At 38.0% G+C, this 16,547-nt stretch overlaps 1 protein-coding gene across 1 annotated transcript in view; it reads right to left on the bottom strand.

Annotated features, from left to right (window-relative positions):
* The window catches only part of efnb1 (ephrin-B1), a 35,111-nt gene extending 20,173 nt beyond the window's left edge, over nt 1-14,938 (bottom strand). The window contains exon 1 of the mRNA XM_065293504.2: nt 13,851-14,938. Within this exon, the coding sequence (XP_065149576.2) occupies nt 13,851-13,969 (119 nt within the window). The 5' untranslated portion in view covers nt 13,970-14,938. The remainder of the gene's footprint in view (nt 1-13,850) is intronic.
* Between the last annotated feature and the right edge of the window lie 1,609 nt (nt 14,939-16,547).

Here is a 16,547-nt window from a genome sequence, read left to right as displayed (position 1 = left end):
TCACTGCTAACCGCACACATGACACACACACACAAGAACAAATGCAAACACGCTGACTTCTCCTAAAACTTCAAATACAAATGCATACACACACATTAAAAATGCACACACTGAATTAAACAGTAAACAGACACACAAGCCTGATAAAATTTAAATAAAAATAAAAAACGCATAAATGCGCCGTTTTCCTAATATATCTGGTTCAGATCCAACTCAAATATATGTCATTCTTATGTTGTGATGGTGCTTGCTGTAGCCTGTTTATTGCTTTAATGCATTTAGAACCACACAAAATGTCTTCACAGATGAATAAGCAACAAAAACTTTTACGCCCGTCTGTTGTACAAAACATGATGCTTGTGTAATCATATGTGTGAGGTGTATACAGTATTGAGAAGTATCTGTATTGAGAATTACTATACGGTGATTTAACGCCATTGAAAAGCACAGTTAGCCAAACAATGACAATGGACAGATGTACTTACAGAAACTGAACATACGGAAACTGACAACATACGGTTTACATACTCCTATTTTTACAATTATAAAGTGTTCCTTAAAAAAACAAAGCATGATCCGACCGTAACCTGATGTGACCTAATTTAGTCAGGTTGATTTGGTTCAATTCAAATATTAGTGTTTAAAATAAATGAAAATGGTAAATAATTAAAAGTTATTAAATTAAATTAAAACATAATTTTTTTACTTTCATAAAAATCAGATGTTAAAACATTTTGCGCATTTTTCACCTAATAAAAATTTGTAATGTAAGAGGAGAAGAAATGCATTAAAAAAACTAAAAAACAAATCAAATGACAAACAAACCGAAGCAAACAGTAACCGGCATCTAAAGAATTCAGGAAGGTCACAAAACATCTTCACTTGTCAGTGTCCCAGACAATGAGTAAATATTAGAGCTTAATGACTTCAGGCCGATCTCACAGCGCTTCATGAAAGCCGATGCGGAGCGTTCACACACAGACTCGAGAGCGCCCGTGTTTGCCCGTGAGAGAATGAGACATTTGCATGACTGAAGCGATTCTGCAGGGTTAAACTCTTTGTGTGACATTTGCCATCCACGTCTGCGGCCTCTTCTGTTTCTGTCTGTCCTTCCTTTATCCCTCTGTTTTTAGATCTCTCTTTTCATCCCTCTCTTTTCCTCATCAATGAAGATGTCAAACTCGTGCCCTTCCTCTGATGGCTGCCTACGACCGAACAAATCAGAAACAGAGCCAGAAACCGGGCGAGAAGAAGGAAGAATCTGACCTTCTCAACTCTGAACAAAAGACTTCATCACTTCCTGTCAAATCAGCAGCTGCTGCAAAACTGGGAATCTCAGAAGTGGGACCTGAGAAGAGTTGTTTGTGTGTGCGTGTGTGTGTGTGTGTGTGTGTGTGTGTTTGGTTGGCAGCCCAGAAAGAGGATTAATAATAGGTAGCCCACTCTCTTAAATACACAAACATACACACTGCTGATTTTGAGATCTAACCCACCACATAACATAAAGGAATTTAGTTAACTCTACAGGAACTTAAGAGGTTTATGTCTGTGTGTGAAGGGATTCTGGTAATATGTTGTGTGTGTGTTGTACAGGTCAGACAAACATGGTTGAACTCTCGTAAGCTATTCAAATAATTGCAAATAATTATACACCTTTAGTTGCGTCCTTTGTGTAACAATTTGTATTTTTAAAATAGTTTATTTAAATTTATAGGTGATTAACAACCATTATGTAGGCTTAACAAATAAGTAGTTCAAGTACACTCAAATATAATATATGAAAAATTTGTTAAAAAAAAACATCATTTTTCTTTTTGAATGCACATTTAAGAAAGAAGTATGTTATTTAGGTGCCACTAGTTTTACAAATGAAATAAAAAGTTTTTAAGTTTCTCTAACAGTCAACCATTGGGCGGACAAAATCCTGCCCCGAACTTAAAGACTGAATCAGATGTGTCAGCCTGGTTGGGTTGCATGAACACAGCCACAATGTTTACACTTTTAGGCAAATCTTTTAAATTTCCAGTTATTATGCAAGGTTTCGCTGCATAATAAAGTGTGATTGAAAACATATTTTAAAATAAAAAATGATTAGCTTCGGCTAATGATCTGTTAAACTTTACATGTCATAATGCTCATTAATGTTAATAATGAAAGTTACTAGCAAGTGTTTCGTGACTTCATGTTATCAGACCTAATTAAGGGAACACTGTCTGAATTTGAGTCACTTTGGCATCATTTCCTGCTTAAAACCTGAATTCATTCAGTATCACATGGAGTGGAGGAGATGTCTTAACTCTAATTGTAAATGTAATTATTCACACACACACACACACACACACACACACACACACACACACACACACACACACACACACACACACACGCACACACTTCAGTTTCTGTGCACTGTGTGACACACACACAAACAATAAGAGGCCTCCTCGCTTTTTTTTAAACAAGTGAACACGGGATTAGACCAGGACTGAATGGTACCAATTAAATACTGAATACGGCAGCCATGCAAATCAGCCTCATTCACGAGAGCGAGAGAGAAACGGAGAGTGACACAGACACCTTTTACACATAAGCGTCTACATTCTGAGAGGGTCTGTAATCACATCTTGCCCTTAGTCTAACATCACCCAATATACGGACAATATCATCTTTTATATATAAATATATCTATATAAAAGACAGGAAAGTGTTATTTTGGTAAGAAACAAATCCTTGTGAGACCAAATGGTAAATGCAGTCACCTATCTCTCTCTTACTCGATGGACACACACACACTTAATGTGGAGACGCCGGGTGTATGTATAGAGTGTGTTGGTCATGTGATTGTCCACTCTCAAGGCAGAGCTCCTACAAGTGGCTCTTTGTCTATGAAAGAGAGAGAGAGAGCGAGAGAGCAACAGCTTACACATATCCCACTCACAATAACAACTGCACACAAACTCACACACTCAAAAAACACACAGAGCCTTGGGCATCTTGTTGAGAATCAGAGATGTGAGTGAATAGATTGTAGAGATGAGGAATCTCCATAGCAGAAACCCCCCACCAGCACCCACACAAATTCTCACACACACACTTACACTACCTAAATTAAGACATACTATACATTTTCCTTGTATTTAACTTTTTTTATTGTTTAACTGCCTTGGACTAATCCAAACTAGACTTATTCCCATCAACTTTTTTCTTTGAAGTTTTCTCTTTAAGAATGTCCCAAACAACTGTCATATTTAGCTAACGTCTAATCATAATTTTAGACAAATGACTCCCCTAACTATAGATATACATTACACACAAACCCACTTAGATCCCTACCCTGCTTACATTAACAGAAATGTGCCTTCTATGGTCCATAATAATATATCCTGCATAAAACACTTACTGGAACATGTGGGCTCATTCTTCCATGTCCCATTTGACAGAAAAAAATTTAGTCTACGGGCAAAAGTGCAGCAGATTTTTATCACAGTCAGCCTTGGTGGGATGTGATGGCTCTCCATCACAAAAATACAGGAGGACATTCTTTAATTTGATTTGTTTCCTGTGCTATTCTTTTTCAATGATATTCTTTTCACCAGTTCAAAGAAAAGCTAAAGGTCAGAATATACAGTTCCCCGTTGAATCCAAGATCCGCATATACAGCATGTGAACAGAACGAGTTCATAAAAGTTTTGCATTTCTTTGTTCAACAGTCATAATATTTTCATGTAAGACCGGTGCTGGTGGTTCGAATGGAAATCGCTGGGGATCACGCAAACAGAATATCAGTATTTAGGTTACGATATAATACATTTTACAGTGCATTCCTTTTGGTTGTGTTAGCAATACTCTTGGTGACTGACTGGTTCATTTTTTAATTAAATTTGGTATGAGGCTATTATGACATCTGAGTTTCACATTGTGCTTAACTGTAGTACGGACAGACATCTTACATTTGTTCCGCTCTGACATAATAACTTCAGCCATCAGGATTTTCTTAACTTCAAAGTCACATGAGACAAAAAAATGGCAAAAGCTTTTGTGGTTTTAAATATAAAAGATTTTACAATTTAACAAAATTTAGTTTTCATTTTGTTAGCAAAAAACTAAACACCTTGCAACAATAACACAAACATATTCGTATTGGCAGCAATTTTATAGGGGAGACCCGGGGTGAAATTAACTTGGGGCGAAAGTAACTGCATTTATTTTTTTTGAGCCCTTACTACATTTGCTTTCCAAACTATGACACCATGTTCAGCACGCAACCCTTGACGGAGCTGCCAGATATCAAAGATAACGAAGTTCCTGTCAGGACGATTGTCCCGCTGCTAATACTGTTGGATTATTTTGAGAATTTATAGTATGCTCATTTAATTTAATTTATTTTTCATTCTGTTCATACTCACTGTTGCTTTAGAATGTTTTATTCTCAACCATTCAAGTTGTTACTGTTGGGCTTTTAAAATTTTAATGAATCTGAAATTTTAAATTAAAATTTATTTTTTAGCAAAGATAAAGTCCAAAATATGTTTGCATTTACATACTAACAAGGTCATAGTCATATTTAAAAAAAAACAAGAGTAACACGAAAAATCTATCTTTTACTTTTGTGTTACTTTTGTCCTAGCTGACAGTGCAGAAATTAACAATGTGCAACTTATGTTCAACGTAACATTATACTGAAGTCGTTCTACAATTGACCAAAATACCGCCTGATATTGATAGATCACACTTGTGAGTTATTAATCACATCAAAAATATATCTCTGTCTAAAACATTATGTAACACTTTACTTGAAGGGGTGTTCATAAGACTGACATGACACCTTCATAATCATCACATGACACGTATCATAAACATGAAGGAGATTTTATGCATGTTTATGACAACTGTCATTAAGTGTCATTTGTTCAATATGTGATTTTTAATGAAAAGATGACATTGTTTGAGATGTCTTTGTTATGACATCTTGACATAAACAATACATCCTAACTTGTCATATATCTGTCATAAACATGACATAGCAGAATAATTACCAAACTTAAGAAACTACCTAGCTTAATGGGTTAGCATTACATTAAACTGTCATTTAAATGTCATTAAGTGTTAATACTTTGTCAAATAGTTTTATAACCACATCATAAATTTTTCTTGACCTTACAGTGGTACAAATTGAACTTAAAATGTCAATAGGTTTTAATACTACGTCAAATAATTTGTAAGTCAAATTATATTTGTATCACTGTAGTTGAGGTCAAGAAAAATATTCATGACGCTGTTATAAAACTATTTGACAGAGTATTAAAACTTAATGACATTTTAATGACAAATTTAATTTGTATCACTGGTGGTTATAAAGTTATAATGTATTGGTTAATGTCAAGTTGTCATAACAAAGACATCACAAACGATGTCATCTTTGCATTAAAAATGACATAATTTAATAAATGACATTTAATGAAGTGCATAAAATCTCCTTTATGTTCATGAAATGTGTCTTGTCTTGATTATGAAGGTGTCATGTCAGTCTTATTAACACCCCTTCAAGTAAAGTGTTACCAAACATTATCTGAAAAATATGATTTTCTGAAAAATTGTACTTTTGCCCGCCGCTCTCCCCTAGTATGGCAATACTGTCAATACTTCCCAATACTGCTCAGTGCTGGTCAAAATCTAACTACAAGTGACACTACAACTCTACATTTACATTAAAATTATATGCTATTACATCTTGAAATCCTTGTTTTTTGTGCCAGTAAATAATCTTGCTTAAGTTGCTTATGTAAATTACAGGCAATTGTGTATTTAGTCTTAATGCAAAACGTATAGCCATCTTAAGAAAGCTTAAATGTAGCTACCTGCTATTTGTTACTAACCTACAGATTAGCAAACTACATTTTCAAATGGGTTGTTGGGTGTTGCTTTAGGTTTAATGCCATCAAATGGGTGTATAAAATGTTTGACACTTTTTAGCGTGGGTGAAAAACACCTCAAGCCAATTATTAGATTTCTCTATAGAAATACTAATGCCATAATAATTCATATATAATAGTATTTACTTTAGTTATTAATGACTAACACCGAGACTCGCCCCCTGTGCTCCAAACATAATGATATTGGGCATGGTAACTGTTGGTATGACAGACAGCATGTATTGCTTTTAACTGACACTTACATATAGTCAAATTTACTTCTCTCTCTTTCTCTCTCTCTCTCTCTCTCTCTCTCTCACACACACACACACACAAACACACACACACACACACACACACGTAAACAGACATTAAAACAGTTAAAAATCCCGATATTATGCTGTGTGTCTAATTGTGGTATCATGGAGAAGCTCTGGTGGAATTTATACCTTTCATCTCACTTTGACAAACACAATACTCCTGACATTGAGTGGGAGAGCAAGTGTCTGTGTGTGTGACAGTTAATGTAAATGTAGAAACACTTTCTGTGTGTTTTCTTTTTCTCAGACGCTCACATTACACAGCAATTAAAGCCACTGAACACACACACACATATACATATACGTACACAAACAAGTTATACTTGGCTGACAGCTCAGTCTGAAATGCCTGGAAGAAAATAGCAAAAGAAATCACACACACACACACACACACACACACACACACACACACACACATATATTAAGAAAAGGATGCGATTGTACAAATAGCAACATCAACGTACAGGTAGTTATCTATTACCACATCAATGACATATGATTATACCAATACGAAACATAATACAAGAGACAGAAAGAAGGGGAAATAAAGACAAAGAAACACAAGAAAGAGAGACTCTTGGGAATCTAAACAAATAGGGGAACAATGACAAAAGTGTCATTAGAAACTAGACATCTCTGTCATCACACTTGTGTGTGTGTTTCAGCTTGTCCGTCATGGTAATGTGGACTAGAATGAGTGTACAAACACTATGGCATCATTTTGCACATTAAAGTGCACACACACACACACATTTGTTTTTATAACAAAAACCATTTAAGTTTTTATAAGCCTTTAAAACCGTGTGAATAATCTCAAAAGTAAGTTTTTCTTACATTTCACACTTAGTGAGGCCATTTTATAAACGTTGGCCTTCACAAGTATAGCCAAACTTGAACACACACACTCGGGGTCTCTCGATGTAGACATCTTTTAAAAAACAGCAACTGAAATACACACACACTTTTCTCTTGTTTTGTTAGCTACCCTTGTGTGTGTGGGAGAGAGAGAGTTGAGTGTGTTTTCGGCATTGTTTTATAATTAGATTTTCCATTTGTTCTGTCCAGCTGCAGGCAGAGATCACCGTCTCACCAATAATGGCTCTAAACTCCTTCTCCCCTCCATTTTAAATAATAATGAGACTTTAAAATGGCTGATTCAGACATATTCCTAAAAGCGGCTTTCCACAGTTCCCAGATCGGTAAACAGGCTTTCAGCTTCATCTATCTGTGGGCGTCCCGAGTCTCATATTTGGGTGTTTTCAAGCAAACCAAAGATCAGTGAGGAGAATTTGATCTCCCGGTGTTTGCTGAGGAGCAGGTCTCCTAATGGCAGGTACCCTAAGCAGCTTAAATCCGCTCCGTGATGGATCTGTTCGCAGGTCAGTTAAACTTAATAAAGGTTATTGGGACTTGGTGCTGCATGCGGAGATGGCTGAGCTTAGATCAGCTGGAGATGAAAGCAGGCTGGAGACTTCAGCTTCTCTGATGCTTTATGGCAGCATTTAGCTGACTGAAAGCGTGACCATTTCGCCGGACGCGCGAGCGCGCACACACGGGCAAGGAATGATGGGTTTAGTGAGTGCGATGGTCTGATCTGTCGACTGGAAAGTGGATAAAAAGGATGGGGCAGCTTTGAACTCTAAAAGGCTGTGACTGATGGCCCACTGTATATGTGTGTGTGTGTGTGTATCTGTGTGTATACTGAGCTGAATCCGAGCAGGGTCTCGGTCACTTGACTCGCAATGCTTCCCTTTGTCTCTTTATGGCAGCATAAATGTGTTAAGTATATGTATTTACCCACAACCCCTCCGTGTGTACTGTTGTGCGCAGTCAATGCAGAAGCAAACAAGAGAGTGTGAGTGCGCACACACAGAGGTGCAAGAAACAACGAATCGCAAACCTCTCCTTACAGTGAATGCTAAGGTTTCCACCTCGCACCTGTGTGTTTCTTGTATTTATGACAGGCCCGAATATACAAAGTCACTTTGCAGGGAAGGCTGCAGCTGTTAGCTGCAAAGTAAAGCAAGTGTGTGTGTGTGTGTGTGTGTGTGTGTTGTTATGGAGAGACAGATTATGGTCATGACTATGAGATACATACATTTGAAGATGCAGTGCATCTTTTCTTTAAATAAAGAAAAATGGTAAAACTAATGTTTCACCATCTTGGATTTTTTTCACATTTTCAAGTCTAGCTAGACAACTTAAGGGGGGCTTAAGCAGAATCGGAGTAAGTCGAATGTTATAGGATAACATTGCTATAGGGGCTTTTATCCTACAATGATTTTGAGAAGTTCTTATCTCAGTTTAGAAAATCTTGTCAAAGCGTTACAATCTTCAGGTATTACCACATTTGAATGATAAAGGGGTTCAAATACAAATCCATGCATTGATTTCCATACATTAATATCCATCCGAGGTAGTGAAAAAAGTAGTACTGGTTATATTCATATTACATGCTACAGTGATGTTATCAGTTAATCCCAAGGCGTCATCTTAAGTCACTAAAATCCCCTAAAAAACCTGTCTGTTTACATACACACACACACTTACTATATAAACTAGGACACACACACACCACAGACTTTTGCTGTTATTGTATGAAGTTAATTATATAGACTAAAATGTGCTTTACTGAAATAAAAACATGATTTACTTTATTTATAAATCATTTTGACCTTTAAGGAAATCCACCGGATGTCCCCAAGGGGAGGTTTTGTCAGATCTAACTAACTTCTGGTGACAGTTTTGTTCCCGAAGTCCAGCTAAGTAAACCCACACACCCCGACACAGACATACAACAGCTGCCACTGCTTCTCTTCTGTTGTGTGCTCCAGCAGACCCTACAACTACAAACATTACAGTCCTTAAAACAACACGAGCGGCGGGTTCGGAGCGCGTCTGTGCGTGTGAGAGTGGTTTAAGGAGGCTGTGAGAGCCTAGTGGTCATGCACGGTCAGGGACAGACAATGTACGTTTGTTACTCGAGCGCCGTTGCTAATGAAGTACTCCCAGTGCGCACGCACACGCGGACGTACGATAAAAATTAAGTTTCACGCACAGTTATATTGCCTGTGCTGATGTGTGTGTGTCTCTCAGAAATATGGTTTTAAGTTGCAAACCGAAATCCCCGTTAAAATTCATGTACGTTATTGGAAACTTTGAGGATATAACTTTAACAAAGCTGAACCCGACTCACGCACACACACACACTGACAAACACACACAACACCATGAAATGTTATCAACGACAGAACAAAAGCCACTTCACACACACTTCAGACAGAAACAGGTCTGTTGTGGAAATGCTGGCTGAGACCGAGGGAAATGTATGTGTGTGTGTCTGCATGAGTCCTCTCTTGCTGTTCAACATATTGAAACTCTGACAGAGTTAATCTCCTCACTGTCAACTCCTATTATAACACTACTGATCATGACACATATACACACACACACTAAATCATGCATGCACAAACACACACACACACACACACACACACATTTAGGCGTACACACTTGTAAAAGCACACACAGCAACAAGATTGAGAGAAACAAGACTAAAATAATAATTTACATTGTCATGGATGGCTAAATATGCAAATGCATACGTTTTAAACTGCACCCCAAGTCTCACGTGCATCTGTTAATCGCTATTGAAATTTTGATCGCCAGTTGAGACTGACATGATCCCCTTACAGGTCAAAGGTCATTCACATCTTTTCATGTTATAATCGGAACGGATACATTCTTCAGATCCAAACAACTGCTTGCAGGCCTGGTGCGTACCGACAATTACAATCGCTTTCAGAAATGTCTTTTATTTATGAACCAGGCGGCATGTGCTTGCAACAGGTTGGAGCCATAGTGTTCACAGGAACGAAGGTTTGAGTCAGGCCTGTGTCATGTCCCGATTTCCAACATTGAAACTTTTTTTTACTTTAAAACAAAACTAGAATGCCCTTAATAAAAATAATAAAAGCATTCTACATTAATTAAAATGTCTTTTTAAAAACCTTAAAGTTCCCCCCAATAAAACACTCCCATATTTACAACACTACTGCTAGATTCCTAATCTCGCTCTGTCTCTCTCTCACACACACACATAAATAGCGGTCTAAGCAAACTTTCAGAAAGTAAAAAATAACTGTGTATTTATGAAGGCCCTTAACAGGCAGTTAGCTTTAGATTTTTCCATTCTTAAAGACCACTCATGAGCTACGCAGGAAACTGCTCCTTGCAGGCGAAAATATGCATGTAAAGTTGCTGATTAAGACTAATTGTGTACTACACAGTGTTGAGCAAATGAACGAACGCGTACGCTTGAAAACGCAGTCAATCTCACACACGAAAACATAAGCAAGGTACTTCAGTAGCATTTTTTAGCTAATGAGAGACAGATTTCCAATTAGCTCCTCATCTACTTTCGAACCACTGGAATATGGCCAAAACACACACACGCATGCATACTTATATCACGGTTTCCGTTTGTTCTTAAAAAATCCAAAGAAATTGAAATAATTTGCAGTCATCCATCACAAAATAGTTTTGAACCAACTAGCGTCTATTCTTGATAAGCCAGCGACTGCCAAGAACTTAAATGAATAATAACCAACAAAAAAATTTGATGACACAACTACAGTCTTTTCTCTTTTGTTTGTCTGTGTTTCGGCTCAATTGGGTGTATAGTCTGTGACACATGAAGGTTGTATGATATAACCAGAAATCTCTGTTTAAATGTGATAATTGTCCCAAACATTAGCTGTACTCTATTCGCCTGTCTCTCTATTCCCACTAGACGATACTTCTCATTTCTTCCCTCAAGGCAAAGGAAGGGTGGGGAGGGGTGTCGTTTTTAACATTTTTCTCAGTCCGAATTATAGCTGTGAACCATGCAGATAGGAAAAGAATTGTATATTTGAAACCAGCAATAAGTCTGTGCGCAAATGCGTGTCTGTGTAGTTGCGTCTAAAAGTAATTAAATTTACATAATTGTGTCAACACAGAATAAATCAATAAAGCTCTTGTTCCACCAAATGCTTTTTCCAGAGAAAACGCAGCAGTGGCTTAAGTGTTCGGTAAACTTTATGTTTCTCTGATATAAATATCAGAGTCTAAAGGGGTGGAGAACACAACCAGAGATTTTCTAATTTTACAGTCCTTTAATTATATTTCGCATTCAGTCTGAGAAGTCTCAGACCTAAACACAAATGGCACATTCTTACGGGTACGAGAGCTCTGCGTATGTCTGTGTGTGTGATGGCCTCACTGCCGAGAGTCTGGTAAGAGGTTTAAAGAGTGACTTAGTGGTGGATGCTCCCATATGTCCACTGCAGAGCGTGTGTTTGCCCGAGACCCATATGTCATTGTGAGAGTACTCAGGATAAGCTTTGACTTCAACAATCAATTTAGATGCATCACTGTGATTTCAGTGTAGTGTGGTGTTTTAAAAAGATGATGTGGTATGGCGTGTCCGAGATAAGAGTCTGATCCTTTCTAGAACTCAAAAACACAAATTCAGATACTCTCCTAAATTCTTGGGCATGCGGTGTACTGTGAGGGTAGATAAGAGTGACTGAGCACCACACAAATACACACACACACACACACACACACACACACACACACTCGCGCACAGGTGCATACACACACACACGCACTCTGTGGAAAAGGGTAAATAAACATCAAGTACCTAAAAAAAACATGCACCAACTGTGGTTAAACAACACAGGATGGTTTTAGCATTTGCTCTGCCGTGGAGTTCACATCTCCTTATTTAATGAGAAAAACAATTCGCATGCAACTAAATGGTTCAGAGGGGCTCCACTGAAAATTTTCATTAGTGCAAAAAAGCGAGAGTCCCACACAAACCCCTCTTAATCAGTGCTGTTTTCATTTCATTCTCTGAAATGAATTTAGCTGCAAAACAAAGAAAAAAAAATGAATACGTATAATGTGAACTTCAAAATGTTTCCATTTTAAACCAATAAGATAGTAAAAAGTGATAAAATCTTTTTTTATTCTGTCTGAATTCACTTTTTATAACTTTTTAAAACAAATACTAACATACATAAAAATACTTAAATTAGTATCATTCTACTCTTTTAAATATCTATGCGCTAATGTTTATTACCTGATTGATTATGGTTATTTTATAATGTTGTGTTTGTTTATTCTCTTTACATTATTATACATGTTATTAACATTTTATTAAATTGTTACCAATTTTAATAGCTTACTATGCTATACTTTAAGAGTTGGTTGTAAATTGTAATGGCCTTGTCTACTAAAATGGTGTTTTTCAGTTTACGCCTGATATATAAATGTAAAAAAAAACCGTTCATTTGTAATTTATGATGCAGTTGTATTTTTTAATGTACAATGTTTTCACGTCTCTCCCCGGGTTCTCAAATGCTCAAGTTTTTTGTTCATCTTTTACAAGCCTTTTTGAGACTCTTAATTAAAATATTCCCCCGACTTCAGCCCAGATGAGAAACACATGTGCACTATTCCTGTCCCCCCTGTTCACGCGCATAACTCAGCGGCTGTGTACCTCACTCAGATGCCTACCTAGACTGCGTGTTTGCTCCAAATCCTATCATGTTCAAAATGCTACAGATGCCCAAATCCTGTCAAGGTAGGCAGCTCGATAGGTTTTAATTTAAAGGCAAAATTCTACACACAAGCAAAGCTAAAACAAGTTGTTTGTCAACTAGCATGCTAATTTAATTGCACTTTTAAACTTTATTTGCCATTTACTTTTTTTAGTACAAACCTTAGCCAAAAGGTAGGCTAACATAATAGCCACTTTTGAATGCAAAACCCAAGCGACAAACTTTTCTTATTATTCGGTAGAGTCGCGCTTCGGTGGCGTCTCGAGCCATTATTCAGGTTAAGTAAACATGTTGGACGTTCCCTTGAACGTTTTATGAGCAGCAATCAGGGGAATTTTATGAGCGTCTAGGAAACCCCTGCTTAAAAACCTATTAACTCTCTCTCTCTCCCTGCACTGGCGCGCTATGACACGACTCTGATTTGATCAATATGACACTCGCCACCGGACCGCCGAGATTTAGGCAGAATGGTAGCGGACAACAGTTCACCTCTCCTGGGAGAAGAAGAGAAAATCTGCACGCCGAGAGGAGAGGACAATAGGGCGAGTTGCGTGATAGCGTTTACAAACCCACGAGAAACAACAGCAGATCTTTGGCTTTTTAAATTTGTGTCTGATGTAAAGGGCCCGTATTAAGGCCACTGCGAAACTATTTATCCTAAATTACGATACTTTGCACCAACATTTAATGAAGTTGTACTTGAATGTAACTGTTCTCGATTCACAACTCAACAAGGTATTTTATGAGTTGTTAGTGGACTATGACAGCTGTTTTTTATATCCCCGAGAGCGCGCACTTGCACGGTCACTTCGGGCTCGAACCTAACGGGAGGTTCATGCCATCTTATCAGGGTGCAACAGTAACGGAGCTTTTAACTGCATTGTTGATGTTTTCAAACTATACGGCTGCTGTGGAAAAAAAACTTGGGCTACCAATATTCATAATCTGCCACTACATACTCCACGATATTTCAAATCGATAAGAATATCGAAACGCGCACAAGCACTTACTTAGAATTTTGGGAATTCCACACGACAGACTCCAGTGATTTGGCTGCGGGTAACGCGTATCTGCACATGACTGTCACAATCCACAGATAATATTTCCACGAGCCGTCACTTCCAGCCATCTTACACGGTACACGGAGAGACACAAGCCCGCAAGAAGATAAGATCCTTTCGATCGACTGTACTCCGGGTTTATGAACCACATTCAACAGAATGGCGTGTCGGTCAGGCGTCCTGGCTGTGGAGCTCCATGTAAACTTCCAAATCCAAATTTTCTAGTGCTGCCTGAAGGAAGAAGGTGTCGCACAATGTTGCACGACGGCTTCTGGGCCAACGTGTCTCTGTTACCGAAATCGCTGCTACCTTGCACTCAAGTAGACGGCAACGCGTGTCGGTTTTGTTGTTTTCATCTATTATTTAAGTTTCTAACGCTGACCTTATAAAGGTCAAATCACGCCTGATAGATTGTGAGTGACGTGCAGCCAGGTATACGGATCTTTCCCTGCTTACGACCGTCAATCCCACGTTGGGTTGCACAGATCCGGTCCTGATCATGTGTCAGATTTAAAATTAGACTCCTTACGCGTTCGATCCCAGTTCATAGATATGTACTTAAATCCAAACTATAGTTTCTGATGCCTAACAGTTTTTGTCCGCAATTTATCGACCTATATCCATGTTCAAAGTGTTCAAGAACAAAGCCTAACTTTCAGTCACAGGACTACCAAAATATCTGTCCAATGCCATTTGCGTGTTCGTCGATAAAAGCACATAAAACGAAAATTCCGAATGTTGCAGGTACTTTTATTGTTCGAGTTGGCTGGAGATATTTTCCAAGGCGTTTCAATGCATGCTTCCCTTTGATAGACGGGATATCAGCTACTGTCCGCTCCCGGTAGCAGTGCCAAAAGGAGCAAACGATTCCATTCCGAGAATATAAACAGATGGGAAACTCCAGCAGTTCGGTGCTTTTTCAGGAAGTTAATGGAGCGTCTTCCAGTGTTGGATCTTGTTTGGAGTTATTCAGCGCTCAACCGTGTGTCCGGTGCTTCCACAGTCAGTCCCGTACACCGTACATAGCGCAGTGGCTCGCGATCCATCACCTCCACTCCCACCGAGCTAGAAAACCCCGCCCAGTGCGAAAACGGACCAATCGCCGTGCGTATTAAATGTGACGTCTCAACATGGTGCTCCTTTCCACACAGACGCACGGCCAGTTTCGGAAAAGTTGAGCTGTGAAACTACTGTATTTACACAAAATGTATAGTGTAAAGATAGTTATTCTTTAAAAGATGAGCAGTTTTAGAAAAAAAACACCTGCTTGGATTAACTCCCATCAGCCATTTGTAAATAAACTATGATGTACTTTAAATTTTGTCCAATGAATCGCACCGAGAGTTTATAAATGTTTATTTCATATGTTTATAGTTTATGTTGTGTTTTCGTCACGTCTTGTTTATATATCTGCCCAAAATTTTATTTTAAGTGTCTTGAAAGCATCATTTTAAAACCATGGTCTGTTTTAAATTAGTTTCGATTCATAAAGCCTCACGATTTACAGCTGAAAATACGAGCCTTCACAGTACGTTTAATAACAGATTTAAGATCATTATCCCAAAGACATCCAAGAGAGTGACACTAATGATATTTGATGGTCAAACAAAGATAACGCTTATCCTTTCAGTAGTCAATACTGCCCCCTATCGGTTGATAAAAATCAGCCCACGCCGTCTCAAAATAATTTTCTTTTTTACAATATAGTATAAACTATACAATAAATGATTTTGCAACATACTTACAAACAATTAATTACTAAATTTAATTATTTAAGTTCCACATCTGTTTTGCCAATTTAGTCTGTAAAGTTTATCATTCATTTGTATTTAATTTGTACTCCTTTCTGATTAAGATGTGATTCTGAGTGACATATGGTACTGTGTCACTCTACAATACCACCAGTGTGCGTGCGTGTGTGTGTGTGTGTGGTTCTTCAGAAAGCCATATGTCTTAAGGAGGTTCAGTTCTCCTGCATGTGTTTAGATAACATGAGTGTGTTTTAGCTTTTCTCTTTACTGAGCTCTCGTGTGTGAAATGTTAATTCATTTTTTAAATCGGGTCTGAAAGCCAAGCACACATTTAGAAATGATGTATGTGGAGTCATGTGATCTGTTTAAAGAACTCATCAGCTCGGGCAGGAAGTCAGACAGATTTGAGTTCACTGCGGCCTGAATGCAGAAGTGAATTATTGGACACGTGCTTTTATGTGTTTTTACGCTTGGGGAATGCCAGTCTGGCTCCAGTTTTGTGTGTTATGTGTGCATGTCCTCTTACACAAGCACAAATATCTGACCTTTTCTTATTACAACAGTACTGGGCACTAAATATAGCTCTCCACGTCAACCTGAGTATTACTAAGAAATTTCAGCCATTTTCCTCATTTCTTTCTCCGTCTATGTTTGGTTTATGTATGTCTATGTTTATCTGAGATGATCTTAAGTTCAGTAGCATTTAGCTGAAATAAAAAAAAAAGATTTGTTGCAACAGGCTCAGAAGAGCACACACACACACACACACACACACACACACATCCCCATGCTGCAATTACTGGAGTTCATTTGTCAGCAGCCCCTCACTATTATGTCCACACTTCGAACTTGCATTTGTACCATTGCTACAATACAGTAACATGTGTTTGACTTG

Source organism: Paramisgurnus dabryanus, chromosome 5, assembly GCF_030506205.2.
Source record: "Paramisgurnus dabryanus chromosome 5, PD_genome_1.1, whole genome shotgun sequence".
NCBI classification, from domain to species: domain Eukaryota; kingdom Metazoa; phylum Chordata; class Actinopteri; order Cypriniformes; family Cobitidae; genus Paramisgurnus; species Paramisgurnus dabryanus.
Note: the sequence above shows the minus strand (reverse complement) of the source record. Positions and strands in the feature narration are given on the sequence as shown.